The sequence below is a fragment of the Myxocyprinus asiaticus genome, chromosome 32 (genome assembly GCF_019703515.2).
Source record: "Myxocyprinus asiaticus isolate MX2 ecotype Aquarium Trade chromosome 32, UBuf_Myxa_2, whole genome shotgun sequence".
Taxonomy (NCBI): Eukaryota; Metazoa; Chordata; class Actinopteri; order Cypriniformes; family Catostomidae; genus Myxocyprinus; species Myxocyprinus asiaticus.
Genome location: NC_059375.1, coordinates 28,928,480 through 28,944,141, shown reverse-complemented (window position 1 = coordinate 28,944,141; position 15,662 = coordinate 28,928,480). Strand labels below are relative to the sequence as shown.

General features: G+C 35.2%; 1 protein-coding gene across 1 annotated transcript; it reads right to left on the bottom strand.

Annotated features, from left to right (window-relative positions):
• Window positions 1–889: 889 nt before the first annotated feature.
• On the bottom strand, window positions 890–15,459 carry valopb (vertebrate ancient long opsin b). Its single transcript, XM_051667320.1, has 5 exons — window positions 14,593–15,459; window positions 13,765–13,975; window positions 10,738–10,855; window positions 10,042–10,281; window positions 890–3,113 (listed from the first exon to the last, which is right to left on the bottom strand). The coding sequence occupies exons 1-5, from the start codon at window positions 14,960–14,962 to the stop codon at window positions 2,853–2,855; spliced, it is 1,200 nt and encodes a 399-aa protein (XP_051523280.1). The 5' UTR covers window positions 14,963–15,459; the 3' UTR covers window positions 890–2,852.
• Between the last annotated feature and the right edge of the window lie 203 nt (window positions 15,460–15,662).

The following is a 15,662-nucleotide window of genomic DNA, read 5'->3' as shown; positions in this document are numbered from 1 at the left end:
GAATGGTGCCAAAAACAAAAAACATCCATTGAGCAGCAGTTCTGCGGATGGGAACACCTTGCTGATAAGAGAGGTAAACGGAGAATGGCCAGACTTATAGAGAGCAGAATAGCATCTCAGAATGCACAACATGTCGAACCTTAAGGCAGATGGGCTACAACAGCAGAAGACCATGTCTGGCACTTTATTAGCACCATAGTGTTCCTTATAAAGTGCCAAGTGAGTGTATGTTCAAAGGGCGTCTTTATTTTTTATGCCCATTACTAAACTGCTGTAGTGCCACTTTCATCTTCCATATGAAATAATATTCATCATCAAACATAATTTAAATGTTTAATCGGGTTGCAACTGTTACATCTAATTTAAAGAAAGACTGCTGTATAGACAACACTGCTACTTTGTGCTTATGCCTTTAATATGGCTTTGACATGTCCATGTGTACTAGAACAATATTCATGATCAAAAAGGTCTGGAACTAGTTCTTAGAAGTTCCAGGTCAAAATTTTTACCTCCTCTGAATTTTTACTGTATGAGTGAGATCAAGCATGATTAATCTTCTTTTGTGATTTGATACCAGGTGCATCTTGCTACCTAGTGTGATAACAAACCATGGCCAAGAGAAAATGAAAACAGGTGTTTTCATTCACCGAATTTTCATTTGGTTTTCAGTCACCAAAGAAAGAGTGCTTCTGAGCTTTATGGAACATGCAGCGATCAGCTCTCATCTGAAAGGTTCTTAGTTATTACACATATCTCACAGATTTCTTTGTGTAAAGTAATAAAGGCACAGGATTTGCTGATGTAAAATTAGGTTATTCTGAGGACAATGCATCTTAACGGAACTAGCAGTGTGACCACACTGAAAAGTTATTGCAAGTTGTTTTATTATTATGTAACTACAACATTGACATGTTTTATATATATATATATCCAAAGGCATATCCTGATCATTTAAATATGATACCAAATCTAAATGATTTGGTAACACTCTATAAGGTTCTATTCGTTAACATTAGTAAATGCATTAGGTATCATGAACAAGCAATGAACAATAGATTTTTTTTACAGTATTTATTAATCTCAGTTAATGAAGTGTTGAAGCAGTAAACGTATTTGGATTGCTGTCCGTATACTGGAGGGCTTGGAGGTCGAGACTCGACTTGAGTCCTGATTAACCCCCCCCCCCCCCGGACTTTACTTATTTAGATAATGAATCTAGAGAATGTGTGGAGATGGGGTGGAGGTGGGATGTCAGGAGAGTTGTCACAGGAAGCAGGTAAGCAGTGGCTTATATACTCCTGCTTGTTGGCTGTGATTTATCAGATTAAAATGAACATGCTCCTCCCGAACCTCTGTTAATTAACTCCATTTAATAGTGCATTAACTAATGTTAACATGTACAACTTTTAATTTTAAAAATGTATTACTATATGTTGAAATTAACATTAACTAAGATTAATAAATGCTACAAAAGTATTGTTCATTGTTAGTTTTTATTAACTAATGTTGTTAACTGAAGTTAACAAATGGAACCTTATTTAAAGTTATATGATCAAAATATAAATACAGAAGTAAAACATTTACTGGCATGCCACAGATAAACATCAATATCTGAGGAAACAACATTTTGGCCTAATAAGACATTCTGACTAAAATTACAATTATAATAACACTCTTGCTTCATTAAACAACTCTAAACAATAAAGAATCCAAACAAAAAAATGAATAGACAGTGATCTTATATTAATTCCATGGCTTATTACTATACTGCAAAGCAGATACGCTGAAGCAATATTCTAATTTGAGAGAATCTAAGCCTGTAGGGTTGTATTTACTAATGGCTTTAGCATATGGTGCATTTCTCAAACATGCACATTTTTTTGACATAACTAAAACCTGGAGCATGTTAATAGTTTAGACTAATGTTATTGCAGTATTACTGGATTGACAAATTATGTTTCACATGAGAGGAGAGAGGAGTGAGTAGAGTGCATTGTTTACTCTTAGAGGACATTACAGGACTATATTGCCTGTCTCCTTCGTTTGCATGTTCACGTGATTTTCATAAGGTAAGGCAGTACAATGCAATACTGACAAGTACACAGATACAAGACTTGATTGCACATAGGCACAACATAAAGGAATATATGTAAACACAAACCATACATTCTAACATATGCACTCCTTTAGTGGTAATGACTGCACTCAGCATGTTTAGGGATTTAGTAAGACTACAGGTTAGACTATTTGTGGAGTAGGGGAGACCGGGGACAATTGTATCAGGTAATTGTTTTCAGATGTCAGTATTTTTCCTCTGCTTTCTAATGTTTTGATATCTTTAAATTCAAACTAATACCCATTTTATCTGCAGGTTGTTGGTTAAAAGTTAACATGATTTAGTTAGCAGATATTCACACTGTTGTTGGTAGTAGTGAAACCACAAACAGGAGTGGTGGTGGTATAGTGGACTAAAGCACTGAACTGGTAAGTAGAAGGTTCAATCCCCACAGTCACCACCATTGTTGTCCTAGAGCAAGGCACTTAACTCCAGGTTGCTCCAGGGGGATTGTCCCTGTAATAAGGGCACTGTAAGTTGCTTTGGATAAAAGCATCTGATAAATGTAAATGTAGTAGCTACCATACAGTATTTTACAGTGGCTGTGGTAAAGTTACTTTTGGCACATAAAATGTTTTTTTAGCAAAATATTGCGCTAGATTTGTAGTAGTCAGTGAATTATTAATGAACATTTTAAAAATAAAAGTTTGGTTATAGGAATTACCCCTGGTCTCCCCTACTGGGCAGATATGCAAACTGCGTAACAAGATTACTTTTCAGTCAGAGTAGTCCTTCTCTACAAAGGACACATTCTGCTTCCAGATAAAGGGAGCTGCTTTGGACCTCGATTTCCACTCTGCTCTGATTCCTCCTCTTCATCCTCACTCTTCTCCATGTTGCACATGGACATGGGCACACGAGCAGCAATGCTGGACATCTCTCCGAGGTGGCTATCTTCTGTTGCAGTGATGGCCCCTTTGTCTGATGTCTGATTCAAATGGGTGGAGTCCAGACTGGTGCCATTTCCATTAAACATCTGGATCAGACACTTCCTGAACTGAGAGAAAAGAGTGTTAGATATAGATGAGTAAGAATTAGAATGTAGTCTGAATATGACGGGGTATGTCTCAATCAGCTCTAGGGCTGCCCCTTTTTGTAAAATCCATAAAAATCTGCTTACTATGCATTGTCATTTATAACTGAAAATGTTGACCATATGTAAGACAACAGCAAATATATTGCTACATATCAGGTAAATGTAAACCTATATCACAGATAAAAATATACCATGACGGAAATGTTACAACTCAGTCAGTCAGATTTGTAGCACAACTGCTGTATGTGAACTTGTAAAGCTTGGCACCTGCGTCTCAAAGACAAAAAGCCAGGAAATACAATGAAAGGCCATGTAATGAGAGAAACATGCTCTGCATCTCTATTAACATACTGTACTATCCATACTTAATATTATGCAACAAGCACAAAATGCCAGCCAAAGGAGAGTTTGTCATAAAAATTAGATCTTCAGGGAAGTACACCTGGGCACAGCAGGAGAACTGAAAAGTGTGAAGTGATGTAGTATTAAAATTATTTTTAATGGCATCTGATGTTTTCTGTTTTTATTTTATGATGATGTATTTTATTTTATTAAATGTTTTAATGTTATTATTCATTAAATGTATTGATCTATCTAGGTTCTAGGGCTGTTCTAAGTCCGATCAACAGTGTCCTCTTTTTGGACAACCACAATATAGTAATGTGCAACTTCATAATCGTATCACAGGTACTTGAGTCATCAGTGTCCCAATGTTTAGTGGATCAAGGCCCTTGCTAGTGCCTGAATTCGTGTGCATGATATAGTAATTCCCGACATAGGAAACTATACTGTAGGTCCCATTGAGTAGTAATTGATTGCATGTAATCTAGATTGTGTAATCAGATTACAAAAATCGAGTACTTGTCATTGGATTTCATGACATTTTATAATGTGTGTAATTATATTATAGTTACATTTTTATGGATTAAATGAGTACATTCTTGATTAAATCACCAATCAGCGAAAAGCAATAACTTAATGATTATACTCTTACATTTTAAAACAGGAGTCTGAGCACTCAGTATTTTAAATATTTTATGTGTTTAGTCATGTGTGCATGTAGCTACCAAAATTGATACACTACATTGAAAGTGCTTGATTACAATCCACAAATACACACATGGCATTTGATTTCTGTTTTAAATGTAGTTTCTAAATAAATGCAAAACTGTTTGTATTTGCACCCTGCAAACAGGCCCTCCTCCATCTGTCATAATTCACTCTTCTGTAAAAACACGTTGCAAACAAACATTTTAGAAGTGTAGTTCACATGCAACTTTAAGATTTTGCGCCATGCAAATACACTTTGGCCCATGCTGTTTTAGGTTAAGGCCACACCTTCTCATTAATAATTAAGAGGCGGTACAAATTGTACATCTCTTCATAATTTCTGGAGACATTCTCTAGATTTCCTTAACAACAACAACAAAAAAATGTAATTAAAAATACAAGTATGTTATCTTCAGTAAAAAAAAAAAAAAAACTGAGCCTTTTTTTTTTTACTCAGCAAATAATCAATAGCAAGTTTCCGTTTGATTTTCCGTTTACTAATGATAAATGAAATAGTGTTACATTTCAAATTAATCATGAGATTTTCATCAAAATATGAAATGGGCAATCCAAAAGTAATCCAAAAGTAATTACCTAAAATTTGTAATCAGTACCCAATTACATTTCACAAGTAATCTAACCAAGTAACCCCCCGCCCCGCCCCCCCCACATACACACAATTAAAATCCAATTTGACTTAAATTATGCTTTTAACTATGCTGATTATAATCTAAATAAAAAGCAAAAGAAAAGTTTTGATTAATATATCCTGTCTCCATGACAGCATGTGGAGCTATTCATTAAGTACAGCTATTTCATGTGGCAACACTTTACACAGGCTTTGCATTAAAAAATCTACTTGGAAAAGGTCATTAAACAAGGAAATCTTGACCTTAATTAAATTGGATAAGGTCATGGACAGTACACGCCTGTTCTGCAATGTCTTTATATTCATTTCCTTAAGGTTTTGGTTGGGCTGGATGAGAATGAGGTACCCTGGGTAAATATAATATTTTTCATTCACATTTATAATGCGGAGAGGTCCCATGGAGGGCATGCTTTTACAGAAAATACAGACAAAACATTAAAAGACAAACTGTATTAACTCACATGGAAAGTCATGGAAAACTTTAACTGTTTATGGGTAATTGATTGTAATACTTGTTTTTTTTTTTGTTTTGTTTTGTTTTGTTTTGTTTTTTTGTAATACTTTCCTGCAGTACAAAGAGCTTATTGATCATTATTTTATAATTATTATCCATGCAGCCTTTATGACCACATAGTAATTAAGAAACTTAACTATAAAAAGTGGTACCCTGCAATTGTTACCTTAAGGAGCTACTGTATTTCAATGTGATCTAAATTAGTTTTAAGGTGTAACCTAATGTATTCAGGCTGATTCAGTGATGTTAATAATATTTTTGACTTAAAGAGCACCTATTATGGTTTTTCAAATATTACCTTTCATGTAGTGTGTTATATAGCTGTATGTGAATGTAAAAAAGTCTGCAAAGTTTCAAAAATCAAAGTGCACGACAAATGGAGTTATTGACTCCCAAAAGAAAGAACCGATTCTGAACACCTGAAACGAGTCATTAGTAATTCCAGACTTACTTCCTGTACTAACCTATGTAATTTGGTAACAAAAAACCCGCCTCTGGTCTTCATTGGCTGCTCGCAAACAGCTTTGACCCACCCTCAAACACTACACTAAGCGGTAGACCAATCACAACAGACTGGAACATCTGACCAATCCGAGCAGAGTAGGCTCTCTGAAAGGAGGAGTTTAGAATGAATCCTTTAGAACGGATCATTGAACAAGTCGTTTTTGACACTGGGAAAAAAAAGTTAATGCTGCAATTTAAATTATGAGCAAATTAAAGTGTTTTTTGACCTTGGATGCATGTAAATCTATTGTATGAGACCTTTAAAACAAAATTAGGCATGTTTAAAAACCATAATAGGTGCTCTTTAATAAAACCATTTAATTTAGGTGTTACCCCATAAAGCACATTTTTAGGTACAACATTTTTCCAGTGCATACAATGACAATAAATTACATGTTTATTATTATTTTTAATGTTTTTTTCTGCATACTCAAGGGCTCTTGCGATGTCCAAATACAATGCTATCATGTGGTTGCAGAGACTGCAGAGACCATATAATAACTATTCACTATTACCAAGCGTGAAGTGTCTCTATCATCACTCTCAAGTTTTTGTTCCTGTCTTTCACCAATAATATAGTTTGTCTATCTTTCACATAAGAGAAACTTGTGACCCTGTGACCCGTGACCTGAATTTATACTGGGAACAGCTGGGAAGGAAATGGGTTAGTTCTGTAAGACGTGCACAGCTCAAGGGGTCTAGCAGCCTCAGTTCCAACACAGTTCTAAACCACCTGGGACCCAAATCCTTGGGGTTGGCTATCAAATCCACATAATCACAAAAGATCTCCACTTCTCCATCTGCATCAAATGTAACAATAAAGGGGCACTAGGGAGAAATTTCTCCTTAGGAGCTGAATGTATTTGGAATAAATCAGAAACAAAAAACAAAAGAATTTAAATGTCATAGAGCAACATGTAACTCCCCTGAGATTACAGAATATCTTTTAAATGAAAAGGTGGTGAGATTTATCACCAATACAACAAGCAACTGAAGTTTCTACTTGTACCTATGACTTTCCCTAAGGAAAGCTAAAGGCACCCAAACTTCTCCTGACGTGGAAGTGTAACTGTAGACGTATTATACTTTTTTTAATGGGGGGGGGGTGCATGGACCACTCTGCCTGTGAACTTGGCCATTAAATATTATTATGTTTAATCAATTATTCAACAAAAAAAATCTCCTAAATTAAAGCTGTCAGCGGTGAGTTTGTCAGGTGCCTGTCATTTTTCCCTAACATGTGAAGTAGGGGAAGAGGGCAAAAGTCTGCTGTTTATACCTCATGCTGATTTTTATAGTAGCATCTAATGCCTACTGAGAGGACAGCAAAAACAATCATAACTGGATATATATATTACGTACTGAAGCCCTGAACCACAAGGTGAAAAAAAGGCTCAGGAAGGCACTAAGATACCTAAAAAAAAAAATATCACCCAGTGAAATGTTTTTCACCTTGCAGTTTAGGGCTTCTATAAAAAATAAAAATTAGAGAGAAAAACATTTAGAACAAAAAATAAGAGAAGAAACAAATTCAGAGAGAAAAATACATTTCAGAGAGAAAAAAAAAATTGCCAGAGAGAAAAAATTATTCAGAGAAAGGACTAAAAACTTAAAAAAAAAAAAAAAAATATATATATATATATATATATATATATATATATATATATATATATATATATATATATATATATATATATATTTGCCTGAGAGAAAAAACAAAAAAATTGTAGGACATAGGCTGTATGGAGCCCCTTAAAGGACAGGGCGGGAATTTTTTTTCTGAAATAGTTTTGTGTTCCTTCGCAATACGTTTTGCGTTACCTTGCAATAAATTTACCATAGTTTTACTATAGTAACCATATTTTAACCTTGATATTCGTAGTAAAACCATAGTAATAATACAGGAAAACGAAAACTATGGTCATCAAAATCATAATTTTGTGGTTATTATGTTTTACAACAGTTAAGTTTCTACAATATTACTTTAGAAAAAACCTGATTTCTGCCAAAAACTATGCTTACTACAGTCTACAATATTACTATAGTAAAACCATAGTTAAACTAAGATATTTGAATAGTAAAACCATAATAACCACAAAATTATGATTTTTATTACCATAGTTTTCATTTTCCTGTATTATCAATATGGTTTTACTATTAGGGATGTGCCCGAAGCTGAAAACCTTATTCGGAAAGACTCAAATAATGACATCAAAACGAATAACGGATTCATCCGAATAATATAAAGAGTATTAGTTTGACTGATTATCCAAGAAGCACAAGGATAAAGCAACATGTTAAATAAACATATCCAAAATTACAACTAATATATGAATATGTGCAGCCAATATTTCTAAAGTGTAAACCTTATGAATGAAAATGCGCACGGTGTGATTTCAGATCGGATGGGCGCGGTCTCAACTTCGTTTGTGGTCTCTGTAAATTGTGCGTGTCTGGAGCTTGTTAAGTGTAACATTAACTAAGATACGACATAATATACACTTTCCACTTCTTGAAATGTCTATGTTAATGTATCACACAATTCACACGTGATTCCCATGTATTTATTTATAGCCAAAAACTAAATGTTAAATTCCTGACCTGAAGTGATGATTTCATGTCGGAGCTCGTCTATCCATCTCTGAAAGTTGACCACATTTATATTCACATCAGCAATTAAATGAATTATCTGGTTAAGACTTTATTCCGAAAAAAGTTAAAATGCTCCATATAGTAGTCATCTATTCGGAATATTCCTGCTTATGTAAAACAAAGAAGCTAAAACTTGCTCTGTCTTTTTTTTTTCTTCTTGTTCTTCTTTAAACTGTGCTAAATTTGGAAATTTTAAGTGTTCTTGAGCTCTGAAAAGGCACTGTATAAATTCAACATTATTATTATTATTATTATTATTATTATTATTATTATTATTTAACTAAATAACGGTGTCCAATCATAAAAATTCTTGATAGATTTACAGGACTTTCACCTATTTGTAGGCTATATTGTTTTATTATATTTTGTTTAATGTTTGAATTTGTATTTATTATTCACTGCAAAATGTGACATTTCACATTTTGCTTGACACCCCCTGCCTCAAGTATAATGTTGTTATACATGCACAGACAAATGAAAATTCTGTTTCATGCAGATATTAATATCAGAAATACCAGGAGAAACCACAGTTAACAAAATATTCCACAATTAATGTAGCCTACAAATTCATCTGGTAAGAAAAAAATATTAAATTATAATTTAATTAAATAATAATTGTATAATAATAATAATTATTATTATTATTATTATTATTATTAAGTTATTATTATGAATAGGCATACACAAGGCATATTTTATTAATAGAAACTATAAACGTAAGAGTTCACACCCGGTTCTATCCAGAAGACAGATACAGATAATTTTGTCATATGAACAAATACAAATACAGATACAGTTAATGGCTTCGCTGCACACCCCTAATGGATATCATGGATATAATGGTTACTGTAGTAAAACCATGGTACATTGCGAGGGAATTTTTTTTTCAGGTGTTTTTTTCTAACTCATTCTTTCCAACGCACTTATGCAATTTCCAAAAACTGCTTTCAGGTTTCCCACACCTTTTGAGCAATGTATTTTCATGACTTTCAGTTGTTTCATTATTATTGGATAAGGTCAAATGAATTTTATGGAGAGTGCAGTTTAAAAAAATAATTTCTAGGTGCTTTTTTAGCCAAATTATTTTAGATCTGACAATAACTTAAAAAAAATATATGTTCAATATAGAAATTTCCAATAATTTTAAAAGAACATTTCCAATATAGACAATTTTATGAATTTTCATAACTTTTCCAAGCCTGGAAATCACAATGTGAAATTCCCTTATATTTTCTGGTTATCTGTGACAATGGGAACCCTGTGCTTTTAGATGAAAGATTCATGTTGCTTTTTGTATGTTATATGTAATATAAAATCCATTGTGTTTGCTATCAATTGCTTTTCTGTCCTTTATGTAGCCACATCTTTTCTTGATTGATGGATAAACACACAGCTAATCAATTCTGAATTATTTGTTCCTCAGCGTGGCATCTCAAGGCGATCTCAAATGTATTTGTTTTTTCTTCATGTGTTGGTGATCCGAAAATTCCAGATTAGGATGTCAAATGGCAAAAATGTACCTGTTTGTTCATGAAGACATAGATGATGGGGTTGTATACAGCTGCAGTCTTTGAGAAGAAGGCTGGTATCGAGCCAAGTCGAGGATCAATATGTATCGTGGGACAGGCTGTGACGATAATTGAGAATGCTGCATAAGGTGTCCATCCGACCATGTACGCAACTATCATTACAATGACCATCCTCGCCACCTCTCGGTCAGGCTTACGTGCATTACTCAGCCTTCCATGAGTGTTCGATACCTATTAGACACGTAAGGGTTCTAAAGTTAGTTGCAGTCAAACAGTAAGTTAACACCAAATATTAATGTGTTAATATGTACAGCCTTTTTGCTTTTTACTGAATTAATTATTAAAGGGTTAGTTGAGGCAAAAATGTATATTCATTTACTCATGTTGTGTACTTATGACTTTCACTCTCTTGTGGAAAACAACAGAGAAGTTGAGGAGCATTTTAGTCTCAGGCCCCATTCACTTTCATTTAATCATTTTTCATACAATGAAAGTGAATGGTGATTGAGGTTGTCAATCTGCCAAACTCCTTTTGTGTTCCACAGAGGAAGAAAGAAAGTCACATGGGTATGGAACAACATGGGGGGGGTGAGTGAATGATGACAGATTTTTCATTTTTGCCTGAACTATCCCTTTAAGATTTGCTATAATGTAAAATGAAAATCAAGATAAGAGTATGAGACCAACCTTTCTGAGCTTCTGCAATAGTTTTCCATAGGAGATAATGATCACGCCAAGAGGAAGGATAAAACATGTGGTGAAAAAGGTGATGATGTAGGTATGGTCATAGTAATCAGTCGAGTACCTTAAAGAAAGAAATCAGAGATTTGTAATAGTAATAGTTTCAAGGCAGATGCACCAAGACTGCAGTCTCTGGCTGGAAGTTGAGGCGGAGCTTACGTCATGGCGGTAAGTTTCCAACCAGCAGCATTCAGGGACCGATGCTTACACGGCAGAAGTTATCTGTTTGTTAGGAGAAGTTGTTTACATGCTAACTGCCTGGATATGTTTTCTGTTACTGTTGTAGATGCTTATATTTGTTGTCATGCTTTAATGAACCGAACATTCCCTGGGGATATTGTGTTTACCGTCCGGATTGGTGAAGTTTTTAGTACAGAGGTTTGCCGTTGAAAAGTTTAAAAATATTAATGAGTTCTGAGTATTTCTTTCTTTTAAAATACCATAGATATAACATTTCAGAATGACTATTCATTACCCCAGTCACAGATATGCACATGTTTTTGCTCAGATAGTGTTTAATACATACTTGACAAATTCAAATAATATTCCATTAATGTATGCTCATATCAAGCTGTTTGTAAGAACCGATTAGTAACACAGTATTTCACTAATACTCAGATTTATTAATTTAGCCTAATATTTAAATGTAGATGGAGCTGTTGGCATTATGTCTTTACTGCCAAACAAAATACATTTTTGAGAAGAAGTGACTTGTATTATTGTAATTGTTTTTATCACTGCATATTATTTCGTGCTTAATAAAATACACTCACTTATCCCTTTTTAGGAACACCTGTACACCTAGATATTCATATGATTATCTAATCAGCCAATCGTGTGGCAGCAGTGCACTGCTTAAAATAATGCAGATATGGGTCAGGAGCTTCAGTTAATGTTCACATCAACCATCAGAATGGGGGAAATATTTGATCTCAGTGATTTCTACCGTGGCATGATTGTTGGTGCCAGATGGGCTAGTTTGAGTATTTCTGTAACTGCTGATCTCCTGAGATTTTCACACACAACAGTCTCTAGAGTTTACCAAAAAACATCCAGTGAGCAGCGGTTCTGCAGACAGAAATGCCTTGTTGATGAGAAAGGTCAACAGAGAATGGCCAGACTAGTTTGAGCTGACAGAAAGGCTACGGTAGCTTAGATAACCACTCTGTACAATTGTAGTGAGCAGAATAGCATCTCAGAATGCACAACACGTCGAACCTTGAGGCGGATGGACTACAATGGCAGAAGAACACGTCGAGCACTTTATTAGGGCCATAGTGTTCATAATAAAGTGCTCAGTGAGTGTATATTGCATCCCCATTGTTACTGAACCCTCATTTTTTGTGTTTTTACTTTACAATTTTATTGTAGCCTGCTATTTTACCAATGTTTACTTTCTTTGTATGATGAGGCTGAAACATTTTATATAAAATTTGTAAGGGTCTTCCATTAAACTCATATTGGTCATATCACTTCTCACCTATTAAATTTAGGCTATTTTTATGGGTATAACCTTCCTGTATACTGCTTTTTAACATTAATATGTGATGGATAAAACACTTGAATAATCATGTTACAGGGTATAAAAAAAGGTTGATGATAAACAAAGAACACTATGTGTTTTAAATTGCAATCAAATTAAATCTACCATGAAAAAAGCATGTCATAGTTGCGCTCTCACTCCTGCCCTGAGACCGATCCCTGAACCTGCTGCTGGTGCTGCAAGACTGCAGGTGGATATATCTTGAGATTTCAGATCTCATCAGTCTTTTGCATATGACATCTCTCAGGATTGGTTCTTCTGGCACAAAAACTTGAGTGCATGAAAGTGCTTAGATAATCAGCTGTGCATGAATCTTTAACAATAAGAGCACATTTACACACATGCGTAATATAAGCTTTTAAGCACCTTGTTTGGTCTAAGCATAACATTGCAACATAAAAACAGAGTAATAAGAACCCCCTGCAGACTACAAGCTCCAGGCAGTATCAAACCGTTAAGGAAAAGTGATCACTGGTCTAAAGATTAGAAACTTAAGGGACAGTTCACTAAAAAATGAAAATTCTGTCATAATTTCCTTACCCTCATGTTGTTCTTAACCAGTATGACTTTCTTTCTTCCACTGAACACAAAAGGAGATGTTAGCAGAGTGTTAGTGACTGACAGCCTCAGTATGTCACCATTCACTTTCATTGTCGGAAAAAAAGAAACAATGAAAGTAATTGGTGACTGGGGCTGTCAGTCCCTAACAATCTGCCTTTTGTGTTGCATGGAAGAAAGAAAGTCATACCAGTTTGGAACAACATAAGGGTGAGTAAATGATGACACATTTTTCATTTTTGGGTGAACTAGCACTTTACAGTAATAGATTTATTGGATCCAATCTCACCTGCTGAATTTATACTACTTTAAGGCTGACAGATGTATGCACAGAATACATACACATGAATGCAGTTATGTCCTACAACAATTGTAAATATATTTCCCACCCTTGAGGATTATCTGTGCAAAGGTGCATTCCCAATTCAGTTGTGTCGTTTACCCTGTTGTTTGTGTTCCAAGGCCAAGCCAAGCCACTGCCAAAAATGCTTTGTGCTAGTCTCTTGAAAGCAATTTTTCAACTGATGGCTGCATGGCATCAGCCTTGGGTTTATATTAATGGCAGTTGCTTTTTTGTGCATGATATTACACAGGAAGTGTCCTTGACTTGACAGCTTCTGGTCTGCTTTCAAATGATGTCACTTTAAGGAAGATATGCAAGGTGCTTTTTTTCGACATTTTGAATTTTCTGTGTTTGCTTTGTATTACTGTGGATGTTGTCTGTACATACATGTCCATGATTTTAAAAAAAAACTGGGACAGAGAGAATGAAAGGGAAAGTGCAGAGAGAAAGACTCTGAGCAGCAAAGATTGGAAAGTGGAAAACGGAGTGGAAAAAAACAAGATACAATTAAATAGTATTTTCAGCTCACCAGTTAGGTTCACAAGTGGTGCCAATTTTGCTGACTGTATAACTGTTCCAGCCCAGAACTGGCGGAATTGTCCAGATGAAGGAAAAGGTCCAGACAAAAACAAGACCCATAGCTGCATGCTTGACTCCCAGCCGGACATTTTTCAGAGGCCGGCAGATGACAAAAAAGCGCTCAAATGCCAAGATTGCTAAAGACCACAGAGCAACAATCCCTAGAAAGCAAGAAGTGATACCAGTTTTACTGTGATGTGTCAGTTATCTCATATATATATATATATATCTTCACATACAACAAGGGGTGGAAATAGATCAAAACTTTGTTAAATGCCAAGTTCACCTAAAAATTGAAATTCTGTCATCGTTTACTCACTTTTATGCTTTTACAAACCCCTATGACTTTCTTTCTTCATTGGAACACAAAAGAAGATGTTAGGGAGTGAGTTAGTCTCAGTCACCATTGACTTTCATTGCATCTTGTTTAAGTAAAATGAAAGTGAATGGTGACTAAGGCTGTAATTCTGTATAATATCTACTTTTGTGTTCCACAGTAGTAAAAAAAAAAAAAAAAGAAAGAAAAAAAGAAGAAGAAGAAAAAGGAAAAAAAATGTCATGGGTTCCGAACAACATTAGGGTGAGTAAATGATGACAGAATTTTCATTTTGGGGTGTAATATTTCTGTAATAAACATAAAATTAAAAATTAATCTGAAAAATTCAATAATCAGAAAAGGCACCCCTGCTTTCGGGTAACAAGCAAACCACAAGAAATATGCTGTTCAATGCATGGAATCATAGGTTTGTGCAGACTTTCATTTATCATAACAACTCACCGAAAAAAGTGACAGCAAATCCCTCCAGCACACACGCCCAAGCGCCCAGGAAGAAGTAGCCCCGCGCGTTAGTCAAAAAACTTATAGTGCCTCCTATAAGTGAAACTAGAAAATCAGCTATGGATAAATTTACAATTATATAATTCAACGGCTTCCTCAGTTGTTTATATCTAAACGTCACCAGCATAACGGTGAAGTTCTCTGTGAGAGACAGTGAAGTCACTATGAACATCAGACAGGCGAGGAAGGTGTAATTCCAGGGCGCGATAGATTTGAGGGGACCCGAGAAGGGATCGTCAGGTTTGATGATATCGGTGGACTCGGTGACTGAAGACTCAAGAGATTCCATGACAGCGACCAGGGCGGACATTGGAATATAAATGGATCGGAAAAATTAATAAAATGATCACTAGGAAACTTCTTAATGTTCGACAGAGCCGGTGGGCAAAGTCCAAGACAGGTGTTTTATAAACTAAATCGACATGAATTGATATAGAATGTGCGCAAAGTGAGGGGCCGTTCACACTGAACACGTTTTTGCGTCCGCGATGTTTTTCGATTGTTTTCCTGAAGTAATAATGCGCAAAACGGAGTGTTGTTGTTGTTGTTGTTTTTCGGCGTCTCGTTTTAGAACGTCAACTTTTAAAAACGCGTCTCGAGACACCCGCGTTCTATTAGTTGCGCTGCGTCTAGCTTTGATCTGAAGTTCTAAACGGCCCCTATCAGTGTAACACAAAAGTAACTGGTGTGCAGTCAGTGTTAATTCTAAAACATATATGTTTAAAAAACAAGTATGCGTTTCCCTAATCCTTTAATTTCGAAATCTCTTCCAGTAATGCAATCCACGTGCAGTGGCAGAAGTGCTTAGGAAGGAGAGTCCTAAGAAAGTCTCAAGAAATCGTTTGCGTAAAGGTTGTAATGAAGTATCACGGGTCCCCTCGCATGCCGTCCACTGCCCAGCATGGGCATGTTCATAGTGATCTCCTTTATATATATATATATATATATATATATATATATATATATATATATATATACAGTAAGTCGGCATGGATCTCAAACGCTCGAGG

Bases quoted from the DNA above. Each gene is read 5' to 3' on its own strand.
- valopb (XM_051667320.1), bottom strand. From the start codon at position 14,962: ATGTCCGCCCTGGTCGCTGTCATGGAATCTCTTGAGTCTTCAGTCACC. The intron at 13,976-14,592 runs GTGAGTTGTTAT...CTTGCTTTCTAG, and splicing joins ATTTGCTGTCACTTTTTTCG to GGATTGTTGCTCTGTGGTCT. The intron at 3,114-10,041 runs GTACATTTTTGC...CTTTTCTCTCAG, and splicing joins ATGTCTTCATGAACAAACAG to TTCAGGAAGTGTCTGATCCA.